Source organism: Schistocerca nitens, chromosome 7 (assembly GCF_023898315.1).
Source record: "Schistocerca nitens isolate TAMUIC-IGC-003100 chromosome 7, iqSchNite1.1, whole genome shotgun sequence".
In the NCBI taxonomy this organism is placed as follows: domain Eukaryota; kingdom Metazoa; phylum Arthropoda; class Insecta; order Orthoptera; family Acrididae; genus Schistocerca; species Schistocerca nitens.
In genome coordinates this window covers 425,660,081-425,686,947 of record NC_064620.1, presented here as the reverse complement: position 1 = coordinate 425,686,947, position 26,867 = coordinate 425,660,081, and the positions used below count along the sequence as shown (strand labels likewise).

Sequence of the window (26,867 nt, the reverse complement as noted above, 5' to 3'; positions counted from 1 at the left end):
CCCCCCCACTCTTCCTTCTTCTGCCCCCCCACTCTTCCTTCTTCTGCCCCCCCACTCTTCCTTCTTCTGCCCCCCCACTCTTCCTTCTTCTGCCCCCCCACTCTTCCTTCTTCTGCCCCCCCACTCTTCCTTCTTCTGCCCCCCCACTCTTCCTTCTTCTGCCCCCCCACTCTTCCTTCTTCTGCCCCCCCACTCTTCCTTCTTATGCCCCCCCACTCTTCCTTCTTATGCCCCCCCCACTCACTCTTCCTTCTTATGCCCCCCCCACTCACTCTTCCTTCTTATGCCCCCCCCCACTCACTCTTCCTTCTTATGCCCCCCCCCACTCACTCTTCCTTCTTATGCCCCCCCCCACTCACTCTTCCTTCTTATGCCCCCCCCCACTCACTCTTCCTTCTTATGCCCCCCCCCCACTCACTCTTCCTTCTTATGCCCCCCCCCCCACTCACTCTTCCTTCTTATGCCCCCCCCCACTCACTCTTCCTTCTTATGCCCCCCCCCACTCACTCTTCCTTCTTATGCCCCCCCCCCCACTCACTCTTCCTTCTTATGCCCCCCCCCCACTCACTCTTCCTTCTTATGCCCCCCCCCCCCACTCACTCTTCCTTCTTCTGCCCCCCCCCCCACTCACTCTTCCTTCTTCTGCCCCCCCCCCCACTCACTCTTCCTTCTTCTGCCCCCCCCCCACTCACTCTTCCTTCTTCTGCCCCCCCCCACTCACTCTTCCTTCTTCTGCCCCCCCCCCACTCACTCTTCCTTCTTCTGCCCCCCCACCCACTCTTCCTTCTTCTGCCCCCCCACCCACTCTTCCTTCTTCTGCCCCCCCACCCACTCTTCCTTCTTCTGCCCCCCACCCACTCTTCCTTCTTCTGTGACAGATTTTACTAGAGAAATATATTTTAACAGAAACAATTAAAATCTTTACACACCTTTTACAATCCCAGCTACAATTGGCGTTGATCATCGACTTATGACAAATGAAGACTACGTTAGAGCCTAATGCAACGTCACGGATTCCTCTTCCATTCAGTCCGTGCAGAAGACAAGCGATTCTATTACAATATATTGCCTATTTATATCTTAACTAATTCTTGTACAGTCTTCGTCAGTTTGGAATACATATCGTTTCTTCTGTGGCGGTTTTCACATCCTCTGCCACAGATAGTATTTCACACTCTTTGCATAAACATTTGTAATAGCAAAATTCATAATTATCTTTTTCCTCACAGAATTAAGTGTCCTTTTGAAATTCAATTAATAGAAATACATATAAATTACATGTTACAGTGAGCATTATACATCGAAATGTTCTTTTAACTTTCACTTTGGAGAACGTTACAGCACAAACGCGCGCATACACGCGGCGATTTTTAAATTTACTTTTGCCATTGCAGAGTGACCAGTTCGATGTGGCGATCCCCTGTAGATCTGCGCCTCAAGGGCCGGATAAAAGCACTGAGAGTTCTGATACGGTCTCGACGACGACGACGACTACTACTACTTCGCCTCCAGACCGGGCTGAATCCTCGACTGGTTCATCGCACCTTCCACTGCGCATGGCGGGACAAGATCCAGGGCGTCTCTTTCGCCGACAGTCTCCACAAAATCTAGTAAGTCTACCCACAAGGATGTCCAAATGTTACATTTGTATTGCATACGGTGAGGCTGGTAAGAAACAGCCATCAGGTAATACAGAATGTGGAACAAGCGCCTGAAATAGTTTAACGGCCACCGAAAAGGACGACGTTGGAGAGATGTTACATACTATATACCTTATTCCGAAGTAGATCGACCGAGCGATTCACGCGTGTTACTGTGAACTAACTGTACACATAGAACATGTGTACAGTTAGATACATTTTGTTCATTCCTTACTTAGCCTGAACAGATTACAACCGTAAGGCACCTCTGGCCAGAAACAACACATACAAAAATGTTACATGAAAATTACAGTAATTTGGATTACTAACAAAAAGTAATAATTTGTCATAGTAATAAAAATGTGACAATGGACGCTAGGAAATACAGAATTTCAGTAGAGAAATCTGTGGACCAGAGTAGGGAAACTGGTGACGGAGGGATGGTTGATGAAAGTGAGCTTCAACAAGAGATACTTCATGTGATAAGAAAACCATATCTCTTTTGAAATTTGAAAGGATATCAATTTCCCCAATGTTTTGAGGAAGATGGCTTCAAAGTTGGATACCAGATAGGAAATGAAGCGTAATATGCCACCTCTTACTGGTGGGCCGCGGTCAGCAGTCTCTAAGTGGGCAAAGTCTAACTTCAATGCCAAGAAATATGATACCAAGTCGTTCCTCTCCCTGGCCACAACATGGGAGGAACGCCACGCTAAGGATGGCAGTGAAACTTATTCGCCCCAGTACCTCGTATGTACGAACATGAAGCCTCAGTTTTTTGAGGAGCATTTGGAGGACAAGTTTGGGGAGGTGGAGGGCTTGTCCAAAATGCGATCTGGGTCAGTTTTGATAAACAGCACATTCTGCCCAGTCATGGGCATTGCTCGCTTGTGGCAAGTTCGGGGATGTTTCTGTAACCATCACGCCCCATAAGAGCTTAAATATGTTCCAGGGTATTACATTCCACAGTGACCTTCTTTTGCAGTCAGACGACGAGCTGACCGCCAATTTAGAGCGACGAGGAGTTAATTTCGTCCGGCGTGTCTGTCGGAGTCTCAGGGATAACTAGGTTGCCACTGGTGCCTTCATCATGGCCTTCGATGGTGACACACTACCCGAGGAGGTCGAGGTGATGGTCTACCACTGTGACGTCAAGCCATATACCCTCCCCCGATGCGATGCTTTAAGTGGTGGAAATTCAGCTATACGTTTTCCTGCTGTACTTCTAGCCCCACCTGTCGAGATTGTGAACGTCCATCGCATCCCAATACTCAATGTGCCCCATTTCACATCTGTGTCAACTGCAGAGAGCAGTCTCTAAGCGGCAAGCTATGAGAGCTTTTAGAAAGAGTCTGGTGACCAGTGTTCTGGTGGAGGCTGGAGTCCCTCCATTGCAGTTCCTACGTGAACAACTGCTCGCTAGTTAAGTTGCACACATTCATAGTTTTCCTGAGTATCCGTATTACTGTCTTTTTCCACCTGTGGCAGTTGATCTCCCGCATCAGCGGCCCAGGCCATGGCTAACGATTGATTTTAATGTCGGATGCCTTTTGTCTGAACTAGAGTCCTTCCCTTTACCACCTCCCATACAGGTCGTTCTGCATACGCCTCCATGGTGTACACCTACACCGCAGATTCATTTGAACCTTTCGCATGACCGTAAGGACTCAGTTACTCCTGCCGCTCTCCGCTGTCGCTTCCTCTCGATTCTTGACGTGTTCCTGGGCTCGATGGCTGATGGTAATGTTGGCTTCGCCTATTTTTACAGACGCCATATTGAACAGCATTCCTTGCCCTTTGGCTGGAGTGTATTCACTGCAGAGCTTGGGGCCATACATCCTTTCCTGTTCTGGTGAGTCGTTTCTCCTCTGTTCTGACTCCCTGAGCAGCTTACAAACTATCGACCAGTGCTACCCTCGACATCCTTTGGTAGCGAACATCCAGGAGTCCATCTCTGCCCTGGAACGGTCCAGTCGTTCAGTGTTGTTTTGTCTGGACCCTAGGACACGTCGGAATCCCAGGCAACGAACTTGATGATGGGCTGGCCAAACAGGCTACATGGAAACCGCTCCTGGCGATGGGCATCTCGGAAACTGACCTGTATTTTGTCTTACGGTGCAAGGTTCTTCGGCTTTGGGAGACGGTGGCATAACAGTATGCACAATAAACTGCGTGTCATTTAGGAGACGGCGAATGTGTGGAAGTCTTCCCTGCAGGCTTCTGGCAGGGAATCAGTTGTCATTCGTCAGCTTCGCATTGACCATACGTGGCTCACTCATGGTTACCTCTTCCGTTGCGAGGACCCACATCAGTGTCACTGTGGCTCCAGAATTACAGTCGTTCACCTCTTGCTAGACTGCCCAATTTTAGCCGCTCTGCGGCCGACTTTTAACTTCCCCAGCACCCTGTTTAGGTGTTGGGCGACAATGCCTCAATAGAAGCTTTAGTTTTACGTTTTATTCGTGAGGGTGGGTTTTATCATTTGATCTGAGTTTTAGCGAATGTCCTGTGTGCCTTAGTGTCCTTCACCCTAGGGCTTTTAAGGTGGAGGTTTTAATGTGTTGCAGAGTGGCTGGCTTCTCCTTTATTCTCATGGTCAGCCAGCTGTTGTAATCTTTCTTGTTTTTAATCTCTTACCCCTGTTTCTTGCGTCTCTCTCTGGTTTTCTTTTGTTCGTTGTCCTTCTGTCGTTCATCTGGTTCTTATTTTCTCCTATTATTGTGCCGTAAGTGGGTAATTGTTCTATTGGGAACAAGTGATCGATGAACTCGCAGTTTGGTCCCTTTCTCCCCTTTTAAACCAACCAACCATCATCTGCTACAACCTGCGCTCCTCGTGGCATCTGGAAGGACCTTTTCCACGTATGGAGTTATGCCGGCCGTGGTGGCCGAGCGGTTCTAAAGTCTGGAACCGCGCGATGGCTACGGTCGCAGGTTCGAATCCTGCCTCGGGCATGGATGTGTGTGATGTCCTTAGGTTAGTTAGGTTTAAGTAGTTCTAAGTTCTAGGGGACTGAAGACCTCAGAAGTCCTATAGTGCTCAGAGCCATTTTAACCATTTTTTTGTGGAGTTACTCCACCTATTATGCACACTGAGTGTACATTGGCTTTCTTACACCTTTCTTGGCAGCCATGTCCCTAAGTGCCCCCATAACGTGACTAATATTGGAGCTCCCAAATGCCAACAGTTACATCCTCTGTGATTTCCTGGATCTTGCAGGCTGAGAGGTTTCCTCTAAAACAGGTAAGAGACTGAATGTGCCTAGGGACAGTGTCAGCCACAGACAACACGTGGAACCTGTTTGTCAGACTAACCAGGGAGGGCTTACGTGCGGCCCATGGGAAGTCTTTCGCCGCCTGCGACGCCCTGAGGCGACCTCCCACTCGACCATGGAAGAGACGTCAAACTCAGTGCGAGCAGTAACTGGGCTGGCGACCTGTGCGGACCGATCGGTGGACCCAGATGTGCTGCAATTAAACTCAAGTTTTCGGTACAAATCGGAAGTGAACTCGCGAGGACTGTACACCGTCCTGGATCGAATAGATTTCACAGAAGTCACTGTTACTGTGTCACCCATAATGTTAACAAATCCGCGCAGCAAGTGGTGACAACTATTTTCCATTTTTGTGGCGAGCAATTATTTTCAATATCAGAAGTCAGGGCAAAAGACCATTTAATGGGACATTACCACAGAGGTCGACTCTGAACTGCTAATGGTGCTGTTTAGCTTAGAAATATATTATTAGTATTAACATCATGAATATTACGATGTTGTGCACGTGGAAGTCTGTCAAATATATCTATCAATTAGAACTCAATCTCCATTTATAATCATAGTCCTGATCCCGCTAAGTAAATAAAGATTACAAACATTTTTCCGTGGGCTGGACAGGAATGGGGACTTCCAGACTGGGAACGATTGTCAGTATGTTTTCCATCACTTTTTGGCTGACCACAGAAAAAGTTTCCAGGCTCTCGTAAAAGACGGTGAAAAATATTCTAATATTTCCTACTACTTAGGGTTTATCAGTATTAACCCGCTGCCCCACAGTCTGCTGGATCCCCAAGGCCGACCCACAACAGTGATACCACCTCACTGCAGCTTCGAGCTGCATAACCGAAGCCATCACAGTCGAGAGCTGTGAGCGAAGTGTCAGCAGCTCGGATCCACACATTGCAATCACAGCCCCCAACCATGCCAATACCATGGAAAACTACACTACCCAGAGAAACGAAGGACCATCAGCACGCGAACTCTGGTGTATTCACTGATGAAAACGCAAGAACTGCGTCTAATACATTAGTTTAAGACGCAGAGATTCAAAAACTGAAGAACCAAAACACACAGATGAAACTATAAAATTCGCTCCTGGTTAGGAACTCGGAAAACGTCACATAATTGGTTACTTCACTGTGGCTGCTGCTTGACAACTTGACAGAATTTCTTCGTCAGTCTGCATGTATTTGTAAGACGTTCAATTATACTTGAACATGTTGCGGGAATTTCTTAGTACCTGACCCTTCAAAGAAATAATTTTGGAGACTTGCGATACACCGTTTTAGGCCGCGTCCCGCGTTAACGAAATAAGCGACCAACAGTGCACGACTTGTGGATCTCCAACATTCCAGCGACAAGAAGCAGCGTCGGGCCGAGCGGTTCTAGGCACTTCAGTCCGGAACCGCTCTGCTTCTACGGTCGCAGGTTCGAATCCTGCCTCGGGCATGAATGTGTGTGATGTCCTTAGGTTAATTAGTTTTAAGGAGTTCTAAGTCTGGGGACTGATAACCTCAGATGTTAAGTCCCATAGTGCTTACCGCCATTTGAACAATTTTTTTTATGCGCTCGAGTGTGTTGCGGTGGTCCCGCCGCAGGTTGACTGCTAGAACCGACCAACTGTTCCTACAAAACGGCGCGCAATAACCATAAAATACTGAAGCTCGAGAGTAAGGCAACGAAATTTGCTTTAATTATCGAAATAAGCATATAACGGAGCATGGTGCATTAACAAAGGAAGGAATCTTAATGGAGAATTTTATGATTTGTATTAACTACGAAGAGTACCAGACAAATGTTTGGAATATACGCGGATGAGCAGAAATACATTCGACCATCTCATCGACGAATTAAAGACCCCCCCCCCCCCCCCAGGGGGTCCACAACTCTTTTGTGGATACGTGTGTGGCGAGCACGGGGTCCCGAGCCATTGCAGCCTTCTTTCTCTCCAGGGCTGCATTTCGTTTCCCTTCCCCTCCTTTCCCCTCCATGCTCCTTTCCCCTCGCCCTCTCGTCTCCCTCTCTTGGTGTCCTTGCTTATGTTGGCCCCCGCTATCCTCCTGGTTCTGTTGGTTTTCCAATTCGGCTTTGTTGCATAATCATCTCCTCCTTTTGGCATTCCTTGGTCCCCCTCTGGGGTTTGACCTCCATTACAAAATTTCTCCTCCGTAGTGTGAGCCATTTGGGGAAGAGCACCTTACCTAGTGTCTCAGACGTGCGCCCTCATAGTACATTCCACCTTTTCTTTTAGGTCGTTGTCTGATACTAGGGTGCATAGCCAGCACGGTAGCCAGCCAGCCTGTGTGGTGGGGTCGCTATGTACCCTTTTGGTTGAGCCCCCTGAACACACAGGGATCACACTTCCGATACCTGAGCTGTGACCTCATGCATGCTTTGAAGTGGTTGCTCGTCATCCTGGAGCATCGGAACTCCCGGCAATGGCCGCCGTGCCAGACGGCCCTTGCTGTGGCTGGGTGGCGCCCGTGAGGAGAGCCCCTGATCGGAGTGGGTGGTATCAGGGCGGACGCTATGCAAATGAAACGCATACGGGTCCAGAACTCTGGCCGTTCTTCTGCGGCCGTCTCTCTGCGTGGAACTGATTCCTCAAGTGTTGCTTCTCGTGCCCCTTCGGCCTTCCCTTCCATGGCTACCCCCTGGGAAGAGGGTCAGGCCCGTCGTCTATGGGCAAAACCTTTCCCCCGTTATCTAGTTTGCACCAGGACTGATGGAGCTACTTTCACCAGTGTCAAACCTTTATTCTTTGTGGAACACATTGAAGACAAGTTTGGCGAAGTGGACTCCCTGAGCAAGATGTGGTCTTGTTCGTTGCTGATAAAAACTGCTTCAGCTGCCCAATCTGCGGCCCTTCGTGCCTGTACCCATCTTGGCACAATTCCTGTGTCCATTACCCCTCACCAGTCTCTAAATATGGTACAATGTGTGATTTTTCACAGGGACCTCATCCTTCAAACTGATGAGGAACTTCGGGACAATCTCGGACGGCGGGGTGTTCACTTTGTTTGGCGTGTTCAGAAGGGTCCTAAAGACAATCGTATTGATACTGGTGCCTTTATCCTGGCCTTTGAAGGAGATACCCTCCCTGAGAAGGTGAAGATTATGGTCTATCGCTGTGATGTGAAGCCGTACATCCCACCTCCTATGAGGTGTTTAAAGTGCTTGGGTTTTGGCCACATGTCTTCCCGCCGTTCCCAGGCCCCTCTCTGTGGTGACTGTGGACGTCCACTCCATGAGGGGAGTCTCTGTGTTCCCCCTCCTGTATGTGTAAATTGTCATGGTAGTCATTCTCCACGTTCACCAGATTGCCCAGTAGAGGCCCGTAAGAAATATGCACGAGTTCACCCTGTGTCCATGACATCTAGTTACGCCTTGGTTACATCTTCACCCCTTCTTCCCCCTTCCTTAACCCCATCCCGGACCCCTCTCCTCCACTCCTCCCCTGCGGCTCCCACACCTCCCCTGCGGCTCCCACACCTCCCCTGCGGCTCCCACACCTCCCCTGCGGCTCCCACACCTCCCCTGCGGCTCCCACACCTCCCCTGCGGCTCCCACACCTCCCCTGCGGCTCCCACACCTCCCCTGCGGCTCCCACACCTCCCCTGCGGCTCCCACACCTCCCCTGCGGCTCCCACACCTCCCCTGCGGCTCCCACACCTCCCCTGCGGCTCCCACACCTCCCCTGCGGCTCCCACACCTCCCCTGCGGCTCCCACACCTCCCCTGCGGCTCCCACACCTCCCCTGCGGCTCCCACACCTCCCCTGCGGCTCCCACACCTCCCCTGCGGCTCCCACACCTCCCCTGCGGCTCCCACACCTCCCCTGCGGCTCCCACACCTCCCCTGCGGCTCCCACACCTCCCCTGCGGCTCCCACACCTCCCCTGCGGCTCCCACACCTCCCCTGCGGCTCCCACACCTCCCCTGCGGCTCCCACACCTCCCCTGCGGCTCCCACACCTCCCCTGCGGCTCCCACACCTCCCCTGCGGCTCCCACACCTCCCCTGCGGCTCCCACACCTCCCCTGCGGCTCCCACACCTCCCCTGCGGCTCCCACACCTCCCCTGCGGCTCCCACACCTCCCCTGCGGCTCCCACACCTCCCCTGCGGCTCCCACACCTCCCCTGCGGCTCCCACACCTCCCCTGCGGCTCCCACACCTCCCCTGCGGCTCCCACACCTCCCCTGCGGCTCCCACACCTCCCCTGCGGCTCCCACACCTCCCCTGCGGCTCCCACACCTCCCCTGCGGCTCCCACACCTCCCCTGCGGCTCCCACACCTCCCCTGCGGCTCCCACACCTCCCCTGCGGCTCCCACACCTCCCCTGCGGCTCCCACACCTCCCCTGCGGCTCCCACACCTCCCCTGCGGCTCCCACACCTCCCCTGCGGCTCCCACACCTCCCCTGCGGCTCCCACACCTCCCCTGCGGCTCCCACACCTCCCCTGCGGCTCCCACACCTCCCCTGCGGCTCCCACACCTCCCCTGCGGCTCCCACACCTCCCCTGCGGCTCCCACACCTCCCCTGCGGCTCCCACACCTCCCCTGCGGCTCCCACACCTCCCCTGCGGCTCCCACACCTCCCCTGCGGCTCCCACACCTCCCCTGCGGCTCCCACACCTCCCCTGCGGCTCCCACACCTCCCCTGCGGCTCCCACACCTCCCCTGCGGCTCCCACACCTCCCCTGCGGCTCCCACACCTCCCCTGCGGCTCCCACACCTCCCCTGCGGCTCCCACACCTCCCCTGCGGCTCCCACACCTCCCCTGCGGCTCCCACACCTCCCCTGCGGCTCCCACACCTCCCCTGCGGCTCCCACACCTCCCCTGCGGCTCCCACACCTCCCCTGCGGCTCCCACACCTCCCCTGCGGCTCCCACACCTCCCCTGCGGCTCCCACACCTCCCCTGCGGCTCCCACACCTCCCCTGCGGCTCCCACACCTCCCCTGCGGCTCCCACACCTCCCCTGCGGCTCCCACACCTCCCCTGCGGCTCCCACACCTCCCCTGCGGCTCCCACACCTCCCCTGCGGCTCCCACACCTCCCCTGCGGCTCCCACACCTCCCCTGCGGCTCCCACACCTCCCCTGCGGCTCCCACACCTCCCCTGCGGCTCCCACACCTCCCCTGCGGCTCCCACACCTCCCCTGCGGCTCCCACACCTCCCCTGCGGCTCCCACACCTCCCCTGCGGCTCCCACACCTCCCCTGCGGCTCCCACACCTCCCCTGCGGCTCCCACACCTCCCCTGCGGCTCCCACACCTCCCCTGCGGCTCCCACACCTCCCCTGCGGCTCCCACACCTCCCCTGCGGCTCCCACACCTCCCCTGCGGCTCCCACACCTCCCCTGCGGCTCCCACACCTCCACTGCGGCTCCCACACCTCCACTGCGGCTCCCACACCTCCACTGCGGCTCCCACACCTCCACTGCGGCTCCCACACCTCCACTGCGGCTCCCACACCTCTACTGCGGCTCCCACACCTCTACTGCGGCTCCCACACCTCTACTGCGGCTCCCACACCTCTACTGCGGCTCCCACACCTCTACTGCGGCTCCCACACCTCCCCTGCGGCTCCCACACCTCCCCTGCGCCTCCCACACCTCCTGTGGGCGCTGCTCCCCCTCCCCAGCCGGAGAAGTGTCCCAGTCCTTCGGCGTCTGCCGGTCAAGGGCGCCTCTCCCGGGATGCCCCTTCCTGGCACCTTCCAGGCCAAAGGTCTGCTGCCGCACGACGACCGCGAGAGCCGCGGTCTGTCGGCCCCCAGGTCGCCCGGTCTCTTTCTGTTCCTGATCTTGCTGCAGCTGGCTCCTTTATGCCACACAGCCCTCCTCGATCTCAGCCCGAAAAGAAGAAACATAAGTCCCGGGACAAAGAGCATCTGGTGTCACCGGAGGTCCCTTCCCCGACTTCTCAACCGGATTCTGACCTGTCGTTCATGGATGTCGCCCCCTCCTTGTCGGTGACGGGTGGGGACCCGGCGGTATGACTGGATTTAGCATGTTTAGCCCCCATTTAAACCATCGTTCTGTGGTTATCCAATGGAATTGTAATGGATACTATCGTCACCTTCCGGAATTGAAATCCCTTCTTTCGTCCTACTCTGCAGCTTGTGTGGTTCTCCAGGAATCTCATTTTACTTATGCTCACTCACCGACCCTCCGTGGGTTCCGTGTTTTCTGTCGAAATCGGGTCGGACCCCTGCGGGCTTCTGGTGGCGTTTGTACGTTGGTCGGTACAGACATTGCTAGCACGTGGATTCCTCTTCAAACTACATTTGAAGCGGTTGCTGTCAGGGTCCACCTGGACTCTGAGGTCACGGTTTGCAATTTTTATCTCCCTCCTGACAGGACTTACACCTGCTGCCTTAACCGCCCTTCTTCAGCAACTTCCTCCTCCCTTCCTCCTCCTTAGGGATTTTAATGCTCATCATCCTTTGTGGGGCAGTACCTTTCCATGTAGATGAGGTCTTCTTATAGACCAATTTATTGCAGACCACGACCTGTGCCTTCTTAATGATGGCTCCCCTACTCATTTCAGTGCCGGTCATCGTACCTTTTCTGCCATTGATCTTTCTCTTTCTTCTCCCTCTCTCCTCCCTTCAATACACTGGTCGCCACACGACGAACTTAGTGATAGTGACAATTTCCCGTTGATTATCACGCTCCCTTCCCGCTCCCCGATGGACAGGTTACCTCGTTGGTCTTTCCAACGCGCCGATTGGCCTCTTTACACTGCACAGGTCGAGTTTTCTCCCTCTTTGTCGGGTTGTATTGATGACGTCCTACGTGACGTGTCTGACGCGATTGTTCGCGCTGCTAGCCTTGGTGTCCCGCGCTCATCTGGACCATTTCGTCGCCGGCAAGTCCTGTGGTGCAGTACGGCCATTGCCATTGCCATCCGTGATCGCCGTCGAGCTTTGCAACACTTTAAGAGGAACCCGTCCGTAGCCAGCCTTACTACCTTTAAACGCCTTCGCGCTAAAGCCCGTTATTTAATCAAACAGAGCAAGCGGATATGTTGGGAACGATTTGTTTCTTCCCTTGGTTCTACTGTCCCTCTGTCACGGGTATGGGCTACACTTCGCTCTCTCCAAGGTTGCCATCAGCAGTCCACCCTCCCAGGCCTTCACCTCGCAGATGGCATTTGTACGGACCCATTAGTTCTTGCAGAACATCTTGCGACCCATTTTGCAGTGGCATCAGCGTCAGCCTCCTATCCAGCTGCTTTCCTTCATCAAAAACAGCGGGCTGAAGCTTCCACCTTATGTTTCACCCCTTGTGAGTCAGAATCTTACAACGAACCTTTTACTGAATGGGAATTTCTTTCTGTTCTATCTTCTTCTCATGATACGGCCCCTGGCCCAGATTCCATTCATAACCAACTGCTTCAACATCTCAGTGCTCCAAAACGGCAACATCTTCTTCAGGTGTTTAACCGTATCTGGCTCCAGGGTGACTTCCCTTCTCAGTGGAGGGATAGCATTGTGGTTCCTGTCCTTAAGCCTGGTAAGAACCCCCTATCTGTTGACAGCTATCGGCCAATTAGTTTGACCAATGTTGTTTGTAAGTTACTTGAACGGATGGTAGCCCGTCGGCTCAATTGGGTCCTCGAATCTCGGGATCTATTGTCCCATTACCAGTGTGGCTTTCGAGAGGGACGGTCTCCAATCGATCATTTACTTCGCTTGGAATCCGCAGTTCGGCAGGTTTTTCCCAGCGCCGCCATTTGGTTGCAGTGTTTTTTGACCTTCGCAAGGCCTATGACGCGGCCTGGCGCCATCACATCTTACTTACCCTTCATCAGTGTGGTCTTCGGGGCCCACTCCCGATTTTTATCCGCCAGTTCCTGATCCATCGGTCATTCAGAGTTCGAGTTGGTACTGATTTTAGTTCTCCACGGACCCAGGAGACGGGCATCCCACAGGGTTCTGTCTTGAGTGTCCTCCTTTTCCTCATTGCTATCGATGGACTTGTGGCCTCTGTCGGACCCTTGGTCGCCCCTGCCGTGTATGTGGATGATTTCTGCATTTGGGTTAGTTCCTCCTCGATGGCATCTGCAGAACGGCAGCTCCAGGTAGCTATACGGCGTGCCTCTGCATGGACCCTCTCACACAGGTTTCAATTCTCTCCTTTAAAATCGCGAGTGGTCCACTTCTGGTCGCCGTACTACAATCCACCCTGATCCAGAGCTCTATCTCGCTGCACAACGATTGCCTGTGGTCCCACAGTTTCGTTTCCTGGGTCTTCTTTTCGACAACAAGCTCACTTGGCTGCCCCATATCAGACTCCTGAAGGTAGGATGTTTCCGTAAACTCAATGTCCTTCGCTTCCTTGTCCACTCCTCTTGGGGTGCGGACCGTTCCCTCCTCCTCCGTCTTTATCGTGCTCTAGTTCTGTCTCGCTTGGACTATGGTTGTCAAGTTTATGGTTCAGCTGCTCCTTCCACACTGCACGTGCTGGATCCAGTCCACCATCGTGGTATCAGTTTGGCCACCGGTGCCTTCCCTACTAGCCCTGTTGATAGTCTCCTGGTTGAAGCTGGGATCCCCCCCCCCCCCTTTCTGTTCGGCGGTCCCAGCTTCTGGTGTCTTATGCACTCACTATCAGTTCCTCTCCCACTCATCCTTCCTATTCTATCCTGTTCCCAGACCATGGACGTCGCCCACCCGACTCCCGCCCTCGGGCGGGTTTACCGGTTGGGCTCCGCCTTGCGTCTCTTTGCCGTGATTTTCAGCTTCCTTCTTTGTCCTGTCTTCCTCGCTCCCTCCCCTCCACCCCTCCTTGGTTAGTTCCTTGGCCTCGAATTCGGATGGATCTCCGCCGAGGTCCGAAAGATTCCATCCCCCCAGTGGTGTTCCGTTCCTTTTTCCGCCAAATTTTATGGGAGTTTCGGGATGCTGTTTTTTTTACACTGATGGCTCTAAATCTGCTGATCATGTTGGGTATTCCTTGACGTCCTCTGTTGGAACGGAAAGTCATCTGCTGCCACCTACATGTGGGGTGTTTACTGCGGAATTTATGGCAATTTCCCAGGCACTTACCTTTATTAAACAGTCCCAACACAACCGCGTTTTGTTATGTACGGACTCGATGAGTGGCCTTCTTGCTATTGACCGGTGTTTTTCGCGCCATCCCTTGGTCTCTGCCATCCATGACCATCTCGCTGATATTCACCGTGCTGCTTGTTCCATTGACTTCCTTACGGGTCCCTGGCCATGTGGGTATCCCGGGTAATGAGCTCGCTGATCGTTTGGCTGGGGGAGCAGTTACTTACCCCCGTTTTCTGTAACCCCTCCTGCAGCGGATTTACGGCTTCACATCAAATCCCACTTCGCACAGTCATGGGCCAATTCTTGGGAGTCTACTCCCCTGTCTAATAAACTTCGTGCTATTAAGGTGACACCAGGCCCGTGGCGTTCTTCCTTTTCGCCTCTCCCGAAAGGATCCCCCCTGCGGGTCCGGGGTAAGAATAGACCCGAGGTATTCCTGCCTGTCGTAAGAGGCGACTAAAAGGAGTTTCAACCGTTTCGGCCTTCCATGTGATGATCCCCCTTGGGGTTTGACCTCCATTTTTCGAAATTCTACAGAAGTACGAGCCTATTGGGGAAGGACACCTTACGTGGTGTACCACTGGTCCTAAGTGCACTAAGACCTTGGCACTCAGCATTGCACCGGCGTTGTAACCATACCCACTATTCCTCAAATTGGGCCTAAACGCCTGATGGGTTGTCCAAGTTACGCCCATAGTGCATCTCCATCTGCACCAGCGATCATGATGGACTTTCCATGGCACCAGAAATCCAGCACGGTAGCCAGCCCGTTGTGGTGGGGTCATGTACCCTCTAGGTTGTAGCCCCCTGACAACACAGGGATCGTACTGCTGATACCTGAGCTGCACCCTCCCCACGTCGGCCAAGGAGTAGATGTCCGTCTCCTTGGGGCATCAGGACTCCCGGCAATGGTCATCCTGCCAGGTGGCCCTTGCTGCGGCTGGGTGGCGCCCGTGGGGAGAGCCCCTGGTCGGAGTGGGTGGTATCGGGGCGGACGTTTCGCAGATGAAACGTCAACACGTATCAGGTCGCTCTGCGGCCGAGTCTTTCAAAAGAAAAGCTACCGTTTCTAGTTCTGGTTCTCCTGCCCTTTCCCACTTGGCCACTCCATGGGAGGAGGGACAGGCCCGCCGGCTTGGGGCGAAGTACTTCCCCCGCTATTTGGTCTGTTCTCGAACCGATGGGGGGAGATTCGCCACCTCCAAGCCCATGTTCTTTGTTCAGCACATTGAGGACATCTTCGGGGAAATCGAGGCTCTCAGCAAGATGCGTTCAGGGTCCGTTCTTATCAAGACCACCTCCGCCACACAGTCGGCGGCGCTCCAGGCGTGCGACCGCCTAGGGGACATCCCAGTATCCATTGTCCCACATCTGGCACTAAATAGAATGCAGGGGGTTATTTTTCATCGTGACCTCCTGCTACAATCTGATGAGGAGCTGAGGGCCAACCTGGAGCGCCGAGGCGTGCATTTCGTCCGGCGAGTCCAGCGCGGCCCCAAAGACCGTCGCATCGACACCGGGACCTTTATCCTCGCCTTCGAGGGGGACGTTCTCCCGGAGAAGGTAAAGGTGATGTGCTACCGGTGTGACGTGCGACCTTACGTCCCGCCTCCTATGCGCTGTTTTAGGTGTTTGCACTTTGGGCACATGTCGTCACGGTGTGAGGCTGAGCCCCTTTGTGGCGATTGTGGACGTCCTCTTCGTGAGGAACATACATGCACCCCACCACCTCGGTGCGTTAATTGTCCTGGCATCCACTCGCCTAGATCCTCAGACTGCCCCGCATATCAGAAGGAGAAGATACAAGAACTCAAAACTTTGGATCGTCTCTCTTATTCTGAGGCCAGGAAGAAGTATGACCGCCTCCATCCCGTGCCATTGACCACTTCGTTTGCCTCAGTTGTGTCCACTCCTTCCGCGGTATCCTCACCCCTATCCTGTCCCCCCTCCGCCCATCAGGGGGCTCTGCCTCCGCCTCCCAAATCCCTCCCTTCCAAATCCTCCTCCCCATGGCCCCCACCCCCTCTGCCCCAGGGGCCACCCTTCCTCCTCCTCCTCCTCCTCCTCCTCCTGCCCCCACGCCACCTGAGAAGCGATCCTCTTCTCAGGCGTCCATCGGGGAAACATTCCGGACCCCAGCTTCCGAGGTCCGGTGTTCCAAAACGGACCCCGCGCGTGAGGACCTTCTTCGGGTCCAGCCCACCATCCCTGTGCCTCCTCGGCCTTCCAAGAAGGCCTCCAAGAAGAAGTCTCTATCCCCCTCTCCACCCCGGCGCGTTTCGTCTGAAGCTCCATCCGTGAGTCGCTGCTCCTGGCCGTCCTCAGTTTCGCCGGGACGCTCTGCTGCCAGGCGCTCAGCTGGCCTTCCGTCGGCAAACGATGCTGCCCCTCCTACACAACCAGGGACAGCGGCCGCAGCTGGCGACGAGTCGATGGAACCGGATCCGCCTCCCGTCAGTTGTAGCGTTGTTCCCTCGCAACCTGGCCCTCCGCGGCCGTCGAGGTGACCAGCTCTTCCCCCGTCTCGTTCCCCCGTCTCGTTCCCCCAACTATTTGACTAGCGATGGCGTTGTTTCATTGGAACATAAGAGGTATTCGATCTAATCGGGAGGAATTACAGCTGCTCCTCCGCCTGCACTGTCCACTCGTCCTTGGTCTCCAGGAAACCAAGTTGCGCCCGACTGACCGTATTGCCTTTACCCACTATACCTCGGAGCGGTATGACCTCACCCCTGTGGACGGTGTCCCAGCTCATGGTGGGGTCATGTTGCTCGTTCGGGACGATGTCTATTACCATCCCATCCCATTGACCACCCCACTCCAAGCAATAGCTGTCCGCATTACTCTTTCTGCTTTTACTTTTTCAGTTTGTACCATCTACACTCCACCGCCATCTGCTGTTAGTCGGGGTGACATGATGCACCTGATCGTTCAGCTTCCCCCGCCGTTTTTATTGTTTGTCGACTTCAATGCCCATCATCCCCTTTGGGGCTCTCCTGCATCCTGTCAAAGAGGCTCACTCTCGGCGGATGTCTTCAACCATCTCAATCTTGTCTGCCTCAATACTGGCGCCCAGACTTTCCTCTCGGACTCTACTCATACCTACTCCCACTTGGACCTCTCGATCTGTTCTACCACTCTTGCCCGTCGGTTCGAGTGGTATATCCTTTCTGACACCTATTCGAGCGACCACTTCCCCTGTGTCGTTCGTCTCCTGCACCACACCCCATCCCCACGTCCTTCGCGCTGGAACATACTGAAAGCTGACTGGGGACTTTACTCCTCCCTGGCGAACTTTCTGGACCACGATTTTCCCAGTTGTGACAGTCAGGTCGAATACCTCACGGCTGTTATCATCAATGCTGCCGAACGTTCCATTCCTCGTACTACCTCTTCTTCACGTCGCGTTTCCGTCCCCTGGTGGAACGAGGCTTGTAGGGACGCTATCCGTGCTCGACGACGTGCTTTACGCACCTTTCGCCGCCATCCTACGTTGGCGAATTGTATTGAATACAAACGACTCCGAGCGCACTGCCGTAGAGTCATCAAAGACAGCAAAAAAGCTTGTTGGGCCTCTTTCACCAGCTCCTTTAACAGTTTTACTCCCTCTTCCGTCGTTTGGGGTAGCCTGCGCCGGCTGTCGGCCATTAAGGCCCACTCGTCGGTACCTGGCCTGACCTCAGGTAATGAGGTCCTTGTTGATCCTGTGGCTGTCTCCAACGCCTTTGGCCGCTTTTTCGCGGAGGTTTCAAGCTCCGCCCATTACCATCCTGCCTTCCTTCCCAGGAAAGAGGCAGAAGAGGCTCGGCGACCTTCCTTCCACTCGCTGAATCTGGAAACTTATAATTCCCCTTTTACTATGCGGGAACTCGAACGTGCGCTTGCACTGTCCCGGTCCTCTGCTCCGGGGCCAGATGCCATTCACGTTCAGATGCTGGCACACCTTTCTCCGGCGGGCAAAAGCTTCCTTCTTCATACCTACAATCGCGTCTGGACCGAAGGTAAAGTCTCCATGCGTTGGCGTGTCGCCGTTGTTGTTCCTATACCCAAACCCGGGAAGGATAGACACCTTCCTTCTAGTTACCGCCCCATTTCTCTTACAAGTGTGTCTGTAAGGTGATGCAGCGCATGGTTAATGCTCGGTTAGTCTGGATTCTCGAATCTCGACGGCTACTTACTAATGTCCAATGCGGCTTTCGTCGCCGCCGCTCCGCTGTTGACCACCTTGTGACCTTGTCGACATTCATCATGAACAACTTTTTGCGAAGGCGCCAAACGGTAGCGGTGTTCTTCGACTTGGAGAAGGCTTATGATAACTGTTGGAGAGGAGGTATCCTCCGCACTATGCACAGGTGGGGCCTACGCGGTCGCCTGCCCCTTTTTGTTGATTCCTTTTTAATGGATCGAAAGTTTAGGGTACGTGTGGGTTCCGTATTGTCCGACGTCGTCCTCCAGGAGAACGGAGTGCCTCAGGGCTCCGTCTTGAGCGTAGCCCTTTTTGCCATCGCGATCAATCCAACTATGGATTGCATTCCACCTAATGTCTCCGGCTCTCTCTTTGTCGATGACTTCGCGATCTACTGCAGTGCCCAGAGAACATGCCTCCTGGAGCGCTGCCTTCAGCGTTGTCTAGACAGCCTCTACTCATGGAGCGTGGCAAATGGCTTCCGGTTCTCTGAAGAGAAGACGGTTAGTATCAACTTTTGGCGATATAAAGCGTTCCTTCCGCCATCCTTACATCTCGGTCCCGTTGTTCTCCCATTCGTGGACACAACTAAGTTTCTAGGGCTCACGTTGGACAGGAAACTGTGTTGGTCTCCACATGTCTCTTATTTGGCGGCCCGTTGTACACGTTCCCTTAATGTCCTCAGAGTTCTTAGCGGTTCATCTTGGGGAGCGGATCGCACTGTCCTGCTTCGCTTGTATCGGCCCATAGTCCGATCGAAGCTGGATTATGGGAGCTTCGTCTACTCGTCCACTCGGCCATCCCTCCTACGCCGGCTCAACTCCATCCACCATCGGGGGATACATCTTGCGACCGGAGCCTTCTACACTAGACCTGTCGAGAGTCTTTATGCTGAAGCTGCCGAATTACCATTGACCTACCGGCGCGACGTACTGCTGTGTCGGTATGCCTGCCGGCTGTTGTCTATGCCCGACCACCCTTCTTACCAGTCCTTCTTCGCCGATTCTCTCGACCGTCAGTACGGGCTGTATGTGTCTGCCCTGCTGCCCCCCCCCCCTCCCCCCGGAGTCCGCTTCCGTCGCCTGCTTCGACAATTGGATTTTACCCTCCCTACCACCTTCAGAGATGGTGAGAGCCCGACACCACCTTGGCTCCAGGCTCCGGTTCATATTTATCTCGACCTCAGCTCACTCCCGAAGGAGGGTACTCCGGCTGCAGTGTATTGCTCACGGTTTGTCGAACTTCGTGCTCGACTTGCCGCTCACACCTTTATTTACACCGATGGCTCCAAAACTGACGATGGTGTCGGCTGTGCCTTTGTCGTCGGGGCCGCCACCTTTAAGTACCGGCTCCTCGACCAATGTTCGAGCTTTACGGCCGAGCTTTTTGCTCTCCATCAGGCCGTTCAGTACGCCCGCCGCCACCGCCATTCATCGTATGTACTCTGCTCTGACTCACTCAGTGCTCTTCAGAGCCTTGGAGCTCCCTATCCAGTCCATCCCTTGATTCACCAGATACAGCAGTCCCTCCATTATTTCGCTGATAATGGTTCTCCTGTCAGCTTTCTGTGGGTTCCCGGACATGCAGGAGTGCCTGGGAATGAGGCTGCGGATGCTGCAGCCAAGGCTGCAGTCCTCCTGCCTCGGCCAGCCTCCCATTGTGTCCCGTCATCTGACGTTCGTGGGGATGTATGTAAGAGGCTTGTGTCGTTGTGGTGGGATGCTTGGTCATCCCTCCAAGGAAACAAGCTCCGGGCAGTAAAACCGCTCCCAACTGCTTGGACAACCTCCTCCCGACCATCTCGGCGAGAGGAGGTCCTTCTGACCAGGTTGCGGATTGGGCATTGCCGGTTTAGCCACCGCTACCTGCTCTCTGGTGACCCAGCCCCGCAGTGCCCTTGTGGTCAGGCATTAACAGTGCGCCATGTTTTATTGTCGTGTCCCCGTTTTAGTCAATTTCGTGTTGTCCTGTCCCTGCCATCTACTTTACCGGATATTTTAGCTGATGACGCTCGAGCAGCTGCTCGTGTTCTGCGTTTTATAACTTTGACTGGCTTGTCCAAAGACATCTAAACTCTTTACTTATTTTATCTGCATCTTTGTCAGGTCTTTCTGGTGTCCCCCCCTCCCCTTGAGTTTTACTAGATTCCATGTGCTCTAACAACAGTGACTGGGCGCTAATGACCTCAGTAGTTGAGTGCCCTTAAACCGCACCAAAAAAAAAAGAGAATATCCCGAAAGGACTCGACCACACTGTGTCGTCTCCGCATTGGCCATACCAGGCTGACCCATGGTTTTCTTTTGCGTGATGAACCACCCCCACTATGTGGTTGTGGAGCCTTCCAGTCAGTAGCCCACATTTTGGTTGAATGCCCCCTTCTTTTGGCTCTGCGTGCTAAGTACAGACTCCCCCACACTTTACCTTTGATTTTGGCTGACGATTCCCGGATGGTCTCTCTGGTTCTCGGTTTCCTCCGGGAAAGTGGTTTTTATTCTCAGTTTTAAGATTTTTAATTTCTCTCTGGTGTTGGGGCAGGGCGGTGAGTGTTTGGGTGTCTCCCACTGCAAGCAGCGTTCGGAGATTCCCGATTCACCTCCCTGACCGAAATCCTCTTTTCTTCCCCTTTTACTCTGTTTTTACCCTTTTTTAAGGCTTGGTTAGTCTTTCTATTTCCATACGTACTTTCTACATTATAGCAGTTGTACCTCTTAAGTCACAGGTGGTCTTGCCTACGCTGCTTCAGCATAGTGTTGGGTTCGTTCTCTTGCCGGCTTCCCTCATTTTGTTTTTTACCAATGACAACATGACTGCCCTTTTACGTTTTTCCCTTTTTCCGTTTTATTGTTCTGACTTTACTGAGATGTCCCATTAGCGGCATGGAGCATATTTGAAACAAGGGACTGATGGCCTTGCTGTTCGGTCCCTTAAACCGAAACAACCAACCAACCAACCAACCAACCAACGAATTAAAGAAAAATATTTTTCTGATCACGAACTTTGAACAGCCGATAGTTCCGGAAGAATGGCTAACTTAAGTATGAAAAAACGAGTCACTTGACCCACGAGGTATTCATAGTGTAGCGATAGCGTCTTCAGTTATCTGAATTGTCGTGGATCCTGGTTTAGGATCCGGCTGTTAGTTATATTTTAACTGACTCAGCTGCAATACTATCACGTGTTTTGTGTACGAAGTTTTATACCTACTCGTTACACTGAATTTCGAAGTGTATTTTCAGGGTCTTGCCAAAGTGCTTGAATCCTTAAGTGCGTAGACACATATCTTAGTATGCAGTGCGATTTTTTTCCACTGTGTACAAAATCTAGGGATTGAACGATGAGAGGATACGGAACAAGAAAGGTCTAATAAACATTGTGCCGTGCTTGGCTCGTGTTCGTGCCATCTCATTTGGCCTCCTGTTTTCACTGTACTACTACCTCGTTATGTTAATTTCAATTACTGGTGTCATTGAGGTGCCGCCTTGCCTGCACGTGAGTGGCAGCAGCGGCTCTTCTCGATATAAGTCCTGGCGTATTACCTTTGCTGACTGCTACTTGCTGGTTGTCGTGTGTTGGGAGTTAGTTCGGATCTACCAGCGAGTTGGAACGCGCCTGCAGTGCAGTTCGGACCTGGCAGTCGTAGAGCTGGGAAGCGGCAGAAGTCGGTCGGGTTGGAGCAGCAGTGAGGCTTGGACAGCCATGCCTCGCCCGACCGTCGCCGGCACACATGACTTGAACTGGGGACGGTCTCGGTTGATCGTCGGTTGGTTGTCTTACCGGACGACTTGTATTTGCTCGCCAGTCGCTTATTGGTTGGTGGTGTGTGTCTCAACTCGTGGTTTGGCCGTGTCATTGCTCGGTCACTGCTTTTAGCATTGGTTGCGTTCTTCGTCCTAGCGTTTGTGAAATTGTGTGTAGCTTGTGATGTCGACTGCTCAGATATATTAATGCTCTCTCCATGCTGGTGTGCGAGGAGTGGGTCGGTTGGCATGGAGCTGCTTGGAAATCTCTGCGGGGCATAGTTTGGCTGGGCCCACTGGCGGTCTCTACACAGAGGTTGAGTGTGTGGGGCTGTTCCCATTGCTGAGAGGTCCGTGGCTCACAGACACTGGACACGAAAGTTGAGTTTTGGATTTAATTTACAAGCAAGTGAAGACTGTTCACATTGTGCCGTTTGGTTCCTGTTGCTGGCTGTAGGGACATTCCCGCGAGCAACAATGTGTGTTCGAGTTGGTGAAGGTTTAGCTACCATCCGGTGGAGTCTAACTGTATTTGGTTATTTTCAATTGAAGTGCACCAGCGGAATTTTCTGGTTTGTGGCAGTTAACGTTCCGGTTACCTGCCCTGGCCGCTGACGTGAATTTAGGCAGTGTCCTTTCCTCACTGTGTTGTTGCTCTCCAGCACGGTGTATAGTTAGACAGCTTAATGTATGCTTGATTGTGGGCGTCCATGCCTTTTACATTTGCATTGAACTCCTGGTTGTGTGCTGGTCGAGTAGAGCGCAAGTTACCTTGTCGGTGGGTCTGTTGACTGTCGGTTGGGTGTGTTGTTTTCGGATCGAGAATGGTTGGGCCGACTGCCTGTCTCACCTAAGTGAACGTTAGTATTTAAAGTGTTGGCCGACCCCCGAAACTTCTGAGTGCCGTTAGCTGCACTGCCTTTTCTTATTTTCTGTTGTGTGTTTTTGTATGGCTCATAGCTGATGGTCTTCAATTAAAGTTGACTGGTTTTTAGTGGTGTTTTAAGTCACAGGCCTTCAGCCGTTTTAAAATTTAATTTCCTTACTTGTCAAGTGTTAGATTGTTTGGTCTTTCAGCCTAATTAATATATTGTTTAAAGATAAAGCCTTGGGCCTTCTGCCTAATAAAAATTATTTTAGTTGTTTTAAGTCATGGGCCTTCAGCTGTTTTTAAATGAAGTATCTTTGTCTTCGAGCATCAGACTGTTTGGGGCCTTCAGCCTAATTAAAGATAAGACCTTCTGTCTTGCGTTGTTTTTTGTTTGTTTAATTTTACCTTGAGTCTTAAATCATCGGCCTTCAGCTGTCTGTAAGGTTATTGCTCTTAGAGTGTTACATTTTTGGACCTTCAGCCAAATTATAGAACTTACTTAACGTGAGGCCTTTTGCCTTCTAAATATTCCTTTTGGCATCTGAATTTTGAGTTAATGGCTTTTAGCCGTTTTTTTTAATTAAAGTGGTTGTGCCCTTAAGGCATAAGACGGTGTGGCGTATTCAGCCGATAACTAAGTTCAAGAATTTGTACTGTAATGTTTGGTCAAAGAAATAAAGTTGTATGTCTTAGAGTGTAACTGACAGCCTCTCATTTTGACCCCTTTCCACAGTTCCAACTACCTGTCCTATCCTATCCTGTCCTGCGGGTTTAGCAGGGCGTTTCACCTGTGTCCGGAAATGAATAGGTTCCAGATTAGACACCATTTATTCAGTCTTACTTCGTTACAGTGACTGCAGTCTAATACGCTCTACACCATGCAGCTATAGTTACAGTATGCGTGGTTTTTCTCCTAGAGGGTGGTACTATTCCTCATACGTCATGCTCTAGCGCTCTCTCTTGCCATAGTAATTGGTAATGTTGTGTCCGATTCACTTCTCTTACTGATTCACGTTGTAGTGGATGTGATAAAGTTTTGTACACAAAGGTTCCGTGTTCGAATCGAGAGTTTGCTGACATGGCGTTTACTTAAGGAAAGGTAAATGGCAATGTGCAGCAAGGTTGTATCAGATTAACTCCGCCGACAACCAGCACAGCATTCAATGTCTGCAACTGTGTTTCGCCGTTTGTCTAAGACGGTCGTTTCAGGAAGCAGGAAATATTTAAGGACGTACCTGAAATGAAATGTTCGGAAACCAGACTTGGAGGAAAATGTGGTCAACACTGTGGAAGACGATCGCCGTGTCAGTACTAGGCAGTTGGCCCGCCAGTATAGGATGAGCCAGACAACCTTATGGAACATTCTCCATGACAATTGTTCTTACCTTCATCACTTACAGCGTGTGCAGGACTTACTGGAGACAGACTTTCCACATCGGGAGCAGTTCTACTGGTTTCTTCAGCAGTCAGCCATGATTCCTGGGTCTGTGTCATCCATCCTGTTCGCAGATAAGGCGGAGTGGTATCTTCAACTTTCATAAGTCATCTGTTGGATAGTAGGTTGAATCCCCATGGTATGGTGACAGCGAATCAGCATCGGTGCAGCAGGAATGTGTGGGCTGGGATAATTGTAGACTGTATTTTGGGACCAGTCTCCCTTCCACGTCACTTAACAGACCGGAACTATCGGCGTTTCTTGCCAGTGGTTTTGCCTCCCCTGCTGGAAGGTAGCGCGATCGATGATTCGAAGGGTTATGTGATTGCTACATGATGTTGCTCCAGCCCACTTCGCCGATAACGTCCGGACGCATCTGTCATGTCTTCCCTTGTTGACTGATCGTACGGGGGTGGGGGGTCCAGTCGCATGGCCTCGTTCACCGGATCTCAACCAGTGCGATTTCTGGTTATGAGCCGTCTCGAAAGTATGTAGAACCCACCAGAGATGTGGAGACATTGGAGCAGAGTATTCATGCTGCCTTTGACTATGTTGGGATGCAGCCTGACCTATGTGAACATGAGACAGAACCATGCGACACGCATGCATCGAGTCACATGAAAACCATTTTCAACACATATTGTTGTAACTGGCTGCATGGTACAGCGCGTATTAGACCAGTCTCTGTAACAATGTATGATTGAATACATGGTCTCTAGCCTGGAAACAATGCATTTCCGAACGTAAGTGCATTAGACCTTTTTTTGTTGCATGCTCTTCCATCGATAAATGACCAGAATTTTTACACAGTGGAAAAAGTCACCCGGTATAATACACGTTAAATTCCTAGTGAAACACTCCGAACAACTACGAAATTTTACTAATTCTAGATTGTTGGAAGTTAATTCATTACCAATGAATGTTCATGCCAAGGGTTTCAATTAACCTAAATATCGAAAAATAGTGTTTTGTAAAACGATTTGTCTAAAAGTAAGAAATGAAACATTCAATGCCCCTAATTTGCTGTACATAATTTCGAGCTTCATTCAAAGCCACGTCAAGTGTTCCTCTATTGTTGTAGAAAATCAGTTTCAGGAAACATTTGATAGATTTATAATTTTTTAAAGTTTTATATAGGAAGCACAATTTTACTAACGCCAAATTTGCTTTCGTAGCATCTTATGTTCTCGAAATGTCATAAATCTGGTAGATTCGGAGGAAGCCTTTCCTACAGTTAAATATCAGACCGATGTATCTTCTTATGCGTAAAGAAAATTGGAGACGTAATGTAGGGCTACTTAGAACGCCAGTTTATTGTGACTGATTGTACTCTCTCTTCTATCTGGCATCATTCTGAATAGTCAAATACTACCAATGCTCACATGATGGCAATCATCTTGCTGGGAGCACATAATTCTACGTTTTTCACGGATAAGGCCTGAAAGCAACAGTGTTAATTCGTCTCCCAGAGGGTTGAATAGGTTTATTCGCCCAAAATACCTCTAGAGTAATATGGACAAACAAGTTTGCACCCATTAACTAACAATTATTGAGAGTTCATTCAGTTCTAGTAATTGATTTTGCGTATTTAGTTCTCCATGGTTGCTGTGGATTGATTTATTGAAAGGCAAAGGGAAACATAGGTGGAATAATTTTTAATGTGGGACGAACTGAGTAATTAACTGAGATCTGGTACTATTACTGGTGGTACTGGTGGTACTGGTGGTACTGGTGGTACTGGTGGTAACTGAACCCTCTTGCAAATACGTCCCATCAGTTCAAAAGAGATCTGGTTTATCTCTAATATAGAATACCGTTTTACAAAGAAGTTACTCAATAGTGTAAAAGGCTAATGCTACGCTGGTACTCCATTGTCGCTGCACACAAAATATTTCATAATACCAGTACATACACTGTCAGCTGACTCTAGGAGCATAGTGATACCACTTGGTTTTCATTTTGTGTAACGGGGTTTTGTGGGTGCTAGCCTGGAAAATAATCAGCATTCCTCGATCATGAGTGAGACGTTTGGCTCAGAAAGAGGATAACATGTTAACATTATACACTGCATAGCTTTGGGAGTATGATTTTCTAGAAAAATGCGTGACACTGTTGCGTGAAATGTTTTGTTATTTTTTGTTACTATTATAAACTGTTACCCTCTACAAAACTATTGTTATGAGTAACCTTTCACTGTATAGATTTTATTGCTAAACAGATACTATTTAACTGCCTTTTCAAATACGTTTGCTTTACTAATATCTCTCAACTCCTTGGGCACTGTGACGTACAGCTTTATTCATCGGTAGAAAATGCTGTTTAAAGTAAATGTAAGTTGTATGAATCTTGTTCGGTGCTGTTAAACGCCATCACCATTCTGATAGGTTTACTGTGGCCCTCCACGAATTCACGTCTTGGGCCAAACCCATCCTCTCACAGTAGTACTTAATCCTACACCCTGAATTACTTGTCTGATGTTTTCAAGTCTGTCTTCCCCCACAGGATTTAACCTCCATAACTCTCTCTAGTGTAATGAAAGTAAATCATAGATGTCTCAACACACGTCCTGTCATTCTATCCATACTACTTCCTCTTCGTGTTTTCCGTACCTTTCTCTATTAGCCGATTTTGCAAAGCACCTCCTCAGTACTTACCGTTTTAGT

General features: G+C 51.6%; 1 protein-coding gene across 1 annotated transcript in view; it reads right to left on the bottom strand.

The window, feature by feature from the left end:
* The window catches only part of LOC126195670 (PE-PGRS family protein PE_PGRS30-like), a 150,080-nt gene extending 124,102 nt beyond the window's left edge, over nucleotides 1-25,978 (bottom strand). The window contains exons 1-2 of the mRNA XM_049934296.1: nucleotides 25,888-25,978; nucleotides 8,427-10,371 (exon numbers count right to left, since the gene is read on the bottom strand). Coding sequence (XP_049790253.1) covers nucleotides 8,427-10,371; nucleotides 25,888-25,978 — 2,036 coding nt within the window. The remainder of the gene's footprint in view (nucleotides 1-8,426; nucleotides 10,372-25,887) is intronic.
* Nucleotides 25,979-26,867: the final 889 nt, after the last annotated feature.